The sequence below is a fragment of the Aptenodytes patagonicus genome, chromosome 5 (assembly GCF_965638725.1).
Source record: "Aptenodytes patagonicus chromosome 5, bAptPat1.pri.cur, whole genome shotgun sequence".
Taxonomy (NCBI): Eukaryota; Metazoa; Chordata; class Aves; order Sphenisciformes; family Spheniscidae; genus Aptenodytes; species Aptenodytes patagonicus.
The window spans coordinates 52,483,498-52,489,497 of record NC_134953.1 but is presented as its reverse complement, the minus strand read 5'-3'; the positions used below and the strand labels follow the sequence as shown (position 1 = coordinate 52,489,497).

Genomic DNA, 6,000 nt, shown 5'->3' with positions numbered 1-6,000 from the left:
CTGGGGACTGGATCAAAAAAAAAATCCTTAAATAGGTGATTGCAGGAGAGCAAGATGCAGCCCATGTTATGGGGCCATTTAAGGCAGGAGATGGCCTCTGGGCATGGAAAAATTCAGCAGCTGGAGCTGCGCCAACCTCCCCACCCCCTCTCCCCCCCCCCCAAAAAAAAATTCCTGCAGAGGGAGGGTTCAGCTCCAGGGTCAAAGGGGAAGGCTGGGGGGATCGTCTGGCAGAGAAACGAAGCCCGATTGTCCATAGCTGCGCTTGCAGGCAGCCCCGTCCATCCTGCCACCCCAGGCCCACGGGGGAACCCAGCTCCACTGCAGCAACCCAGGACACAGAGCACAACCCTCGCAGGCACCCCTCGCTGCAGAGGGAGGGCGAGAAGGACAGAGCCTGCACCACGAGGCAACCTGCAGAGCTGCCGGTGCCATTGCGGACTTGCAGCTGGAGCAGCCCTGTCCCCCGCGGGGTGACGCAGGCAGGATGCAGGGGGAGAGCCCCAGCCGAGGGACGTGGGGTGGTGCGGAATCCACCCTCGTGTAGCCTCAAGCAAGCTCAAACTCTAAGCAGGGTGTGCTGTTTAGTTATTTCGAAGCCCACTTTGTGGCACAAGTGATGGTCCCACCCTGAAGAGAAGCAGACACACCTGGAAGCAGCTCCCCCCAAGGATTCACCTGTGCTGGCAGGCAGGGGGAGCAGTGCCCTCCATACTTTGATATTCACATATCTCCAGCAGAGGCCTAGATCAGTCACAGCTATTTCAGTCCCAGCCTGTCACCTTTTCCAGCCTTCCTTCCAAGCAGCTTCAGCAGCTTGTTCAAACGTTCGGAGCTTGGCAGAAACTAAACAAATCCACAGTGGGGTCCCTTTGCAAAGGGCAGGGGACAGCCAAGCCAACAGGGCCTCCACCTATACGGGGTTTGTAGTGCCATGCATTCCCGCATTTCAGCAGAGGGTCTCACAGCACTCGCCGTCTTACAGCTGCTCCAGAGGCCAGCAGCACCTGGGGACACCTAATCATGAGGTGAGGGAGGTCTTCTTGCATGGAATCCAGAGTGGGAATTAAGATGCTCACAAAGGGCTTTCGCACCCTTGACTTCAGCTACTGCTCGTCCCTACCAAGAGAGCCCCGATGGCCACGTAGCCCCAGGAGGGCTGAGGGGTGACTCCATCGTGCATGTTCCCCTCTGACTGGCAGGTATGGACGGTGATGTGGCCGGTCCTGTGGCCGGTCCCGTGGTGGGACGGTTGTGCAGGCAGGTGAGTCATTCCCTTGCAGGCAAAGTCTGGGCCACCCAGGCAGGGCTGAGCTGCCCTTTGGACCGTGAGCAATACGTTCACACCACGGCAGAGCACACACTGTCCCCTCCTGCAGGGATGCAGTGCCAGTGCAGCAGCGGCAGCTGCTTCGTGCCGGAGCCCATTGGGGTCTCCCAATCACTGAGTGGGCGCCAGGCCCTGTGGGACTCGGCACTGGGTTGGTGCTGCCAAGGGTGTGAAGCCAGTGCCAGGGTGATCCCCTCGTCCGGTGGCTGGGGGCTACAGCTGCTGTGCTGGCATCTCCCAGAGGGGCTTTGCTCTGCTTCTGCCACGGCTGGCATCACCCGGCACAGGCTGGGGATGCTGTGGGTCACCGACCAGCAGCAGTCTCCTGCCTCTCCCTGCCTCCGAGGGGGACTTTGGTGGCCCACAGCAGAAGAGGTTTCAAGAGGCACGAGACGCAGCCCTCGTCTCTATTCTCTTCCCTCCACTGGGCTTTCCAGATGGACCTGACCACATTGAGGCAGCATCATGCCCCAGCCCCAGTCCAGCCCACTGTTCCTGGTTCCCAGAGCATCACGGTTACGTACACTTGCAGCGAGAGCGGAGTGCTGCCCTGCCCGTGTCCATGGGAGGTGGCATCCCTCCACTGTGGTGCCCGTGGCACTTCTCAGGGGAGCAGGAAGGGCGCGCTGCCCTCTGAGCTTTTCTCTTGCACGCCCCAGCTTTACTCTGCGACTTTGGGAGAATGACAGCTTGTTCCAAATCTTGAGTTCCCAGGCCCTGGGCTTCAAGGCAATGCCAGCAATGGCGGGAGCTGGCAGCACTCCCTGTCCCTGTGGGCACTGGCTTGCGCGCATGGAGGTATGCGCACACGTGGCCCCGTACCGAGCACAGGAATGGGGGCTCTTAGGTAGAGCAGCTAAAACTGAGTCCAGCTCCATCCTGGCTTGGAGGCTGCCAGCTTTGCCCCTTGGCATGGGGTACCTGCACGGGGTGAGCAGCCGCTCCTGCCCTGCAGAGCAAGTGCAATGATATAGCGCTGGGAGGTGGCACTTTTTACATGTCACCGTGGGGTGTCTCAGCCCAAGGCCACCCCAAAGGCACACCAGCAGTGTGGGGGTTACCTGCTGCTCCGCACGTATCTGGACAAGGTGGGGTCCTGCTTGGAGAATTCCCCACGGCAGGCACTGGCTGGCTGCTGACCATGCGAAGGGAAACATGTGAGGGCTGGAGGGTGGTGGAAACAACTGTCAGCTCTTTCGCCTGCTCCCACCGTGGCAGGACGGCCACAAACGCCCCTTCCCGAAGCACAAACAGGGCAGTGTTCGGGGCTGCTCTACCCCAGGCTGAGGCCTCTCGGGTGAGGCCAAAGTAAGCAGCTCCTCTGCAGCAAGCACCTCTCCGGGGCTGGGAAGGCTCTGACCTGAGCACAAACAAACACGCACTTAGGGAAAATGCCTCTTGCCTTTGCAAAACCTCTCCTCGTCCCTTTTTGTTCCCCAGTCCCCCCACTGCACGCTAGCTCGGTCCTTTTGGTGAGGGGATGGGCAGCACAGGAGATGGGTGTCCCTGTAGAGCCGCACTTCTCGGCCCCTGCTCAGCCACGACTTCTCTTTATCCTCCTCCTGCTCCGTTTCTTGACTGTGCCAGCAGGCTCAGGGAGCAGGGCAGGACTGAGCTGTGAGAAGGCAGGAGCTGCAGGGGAAAGGTGACCTGTGCTCGCAGCATCACACCCACATTCCCCAACGTGTGTGCTGGAGCCTGGTTTGGCCAGAAAAGCAGGTGCCTCGCTGGGCCGAGACGGGGAGTGGGGCTTGTGACACGGGCTGGGGTCAATCACCGAGCAGCAAGGCCAGACACACACGGGGATGCCCAAGCACAGAGAGGACCAGACCAAATCCCACCGACCGGCTGTGCCCTTCTTCTTGATGGCCGCTTAAGGATGGTGCATTGGGGCTGCAGGAGGGTCCCCCGGGAGAGCCCTTTGCCATGGTGCGTGGGCACAGCTGCTGCCGGGACCATGGCAGGACCTGCCCAGCCCACAGCAGGAGCATCCCTCCTTCCCATGGGGCTGGCGGTACCTCCTGCAGCTGCCAGCCTGGCCGTTTTGGGGGACAGGCAGAAGCGAGGCAGCCCGAGCAGCACTTCCATGCAGAAGTCTGTGTGCAGGATAAGGGCTGTGGCACTCAGAATGGCCAGATCCTGGCATGGAGCTGGGGTCTCCCCTGAACCCCCCGCAAAAGCTGGCTGCAAGGAACAGCCTGCTTGCAGGGAGAGGGGAGGGCAGCCCCGGGGGGGGCCTCACCCCAGAGGGAGAGCCCTCACAGGCCTGACGGTGCCCAGCACTGCTGCCCCCTCCTCATCCCTCCTGCTTCCACCAGGTCCGCCCTGGCATGAGCAGCCCCGTGCCCCGTCCCCATCGCGGCGCGGCTCGGGATCCCCGGAGCTGCTGCCAGACCGCCCCCCCCGCCCCGGCCCGAGCACCTCCCGCCGCCCAAACCTCTCCCCAGCCGCCCGTTCCGGGGTAAACAGCACCGTTTGCCGGGGGGTCCCGCCGGCAGGTGGCAGCCCCGAGCGCCCCGGCGTCCCTTGCGCCGCGACCGGGGCCCGGCGGAGGCGGCGGGGCCGGGCGCGGGTGCGTGTGGGGCGGAGGAGCCCCCCCCCCCCCCGTCCCGTCCCGTCCCGTCCCGTCCCGTCCCGTCCCGGGGAGATGGAGCCGGTCCCCGGGCGGCGGTGGCAGAAGGTGCTGTACGAGCGGCAACCCTTCCCCGATAACTACGTGGACCAGCGGTTCCTGGAGGAGCTGCGGAAGAACGTGCACGCCCGCCGGTACCGGTACCGGGCCGTCGTCTTTCAGTCGGGAGCGGTGGTGCAGCAGCTGTGCAGCGTCTGCGTCTTCGTCGTCACCTGGTGGTACATGGACGCCGGGATGCTGAGCCCGCAGGGGCTTTTCGGGGCGGCCCTGGTCTCCTCCCTGCTCGGCTACATCCTCTTCGACACCGTGGACGGCGGGGCCGGGCGCCGGGAGAGCAGGCGGACGCGGTGGGCCGACCTGAAGAGCACGCTGGTGTTCGCCGCCTTCACCTACGGCTTCTCGCCAGTGCTGAAGACGCTGACAGAGTCCATCAGCACGGACACCATCTATGCCATGTCGGCCCTCATGCTCCTCGGCCACCTCATCTTCTTCGACTATGGCGCCAACGCTGCCATCGTCTCCAGCACGCTGTCCCTCAACATGGCCATCTTTGCCTCGGTGTGCCTGGCCTCCCGCCTGCCTCGCTCCCTCCACGCCTTTGTCATGGTCACCTTCGCCATGCAGATCTTTGCTCTCTGGCCCATGCTGCAGAAGAAACTGAAAGCCCAGACGCCCCGATGCTATGTGGGGGTGACGGTACTCTTCGCACTGGTGGCGCTGGCGGGGCTGGCCACCGTCTCCAGTGTGGGCGCTGTGCTCTTTGCCTCGCTGCTGCTTGCCATCTCCTGCCTCTGCCCTTACTGCCTCATCCGCCTTCAGCTGCTCAAGGACAACATCCACGGGCCATGGGATGAGGCTGAAATCAAGGAAGACCTCTCCAGGTTCCTCATGTAGGCCTGGCCCGGGGAGACCCTCTGCTGTGAGCAGCACAAAGGCCCTTGTCAGGGGATAGCACTGCGGGGGAGGACACCAGCCCAATAAAGCCCCTCGCACAGCAGCGAGGACCAAATTTGTGTGTGTTATCCTCAGCACCTGTTTCCAGAGCTGAGCTGCTTGGTTTTGGCGAAGGAAGGAGCTGAACCCCGCAGAGCGGCTGGCCTGTGCAGCAGCTCGGGATGCAGGCGAGTGGGGCGGTGCGTGCTCTGGCCACACAGACTCGTACCTGTGTTTGGGAGGGATGCAGGGGGTGTGTGCATCCCCTGAGCAGAAATGCCACGTGGAAACGCACATCTGGCTCAGATGTGCCCCACAGCATGCTCATGGAAGTCCTCAGCCCCAAGGACCTCAACGTGTGCGATGGGGACGGACAGCACTTCCCTGGGAGGGCTGGAGGGGAAGGGGGCTGGGTGAGGGTCGCTGTGGGCAGGGTGGCAGCGCATGGGGCGGTGGGTGCTGCCGGACCTGCAGAACCAAGCACGAGGGTGGCTGGGACGGATGCAGTGCAGAGCCCTGCTCACCTGCACCCCCCTGGTCGCTGATGCCAGAATAGCCTCACAATGCTGCCAGGCACCACGTTACCCTAAATCCTTTAGGAGAAGCAGGGGGTGAGGAGGCAAGATGCCTTCCTCCCCTCTCTAACCCCCTCCCAGAGGTGGATCTGGCCTCACCACAGGGCGAGACCCTGAGCCAGAGGGATGGACCTCAGCACAGACCCCCGTGAGTGTACCCACCAGCTGGGGAGATGCCAGGCTGCTGCGACAGCAGTGGGGCACAGCGAGGTCCTGTCTGGCGGCCGTCTGTCCAGCGGCTGTCTGCACACACCGCAACAGAGGGCAGTCCTGGCAAACAAGTCCTGCTGGAGGCCAGGCCAGGACGAGCCGGCCCTGTGCCTGGAAGGCTTCCCCGGTGCTTTCCCTTTCCCTGCTCCCGTCTGGGACCGTTCCTTGGCAGCCCGGCTCTGCTCCAGCCGCCCCGGGGAGCAGAGCCCGCTGGAGCAGGCACCGCAGGAGGGAAGGGGTGCAATGCCTCCCCAGCCCCACCTCGCAGGGATGCATTTGGCATTACCTGGGTTTTTATGAAGCTTTTCTCATTTGGAAAC

The 6,000-nt window shown here is 63.2% G+C and overlaps 1 protein-coding gene across 1 annotated transcript; it reads left to right on the top strand.

Moving 5' to 3' along the window:
• The first annotated feature begins 3,897 nt into the window (after positions 1–3,897).
• On the top strand, positions 3,898–4,975 carry PIGC (phosphatidylinositol glycan anchor biosynthesis class C). Its single transcript, XM_076339782.1, has one exon. The coding sequence runs from the start codon at positions 3,978–3,980 to the stop codon at positions 4,854–4,856; it is 879 nt and encodes a 292-aa protein (XP_076195897.1). The 5' UTR covers positions 3,898–3,977; the 3' UTR covers positions 4,857–4,975.
• The last annotated feature ends 1,025 nt before the right edge of the window (positions 4,976–6,000 follow it).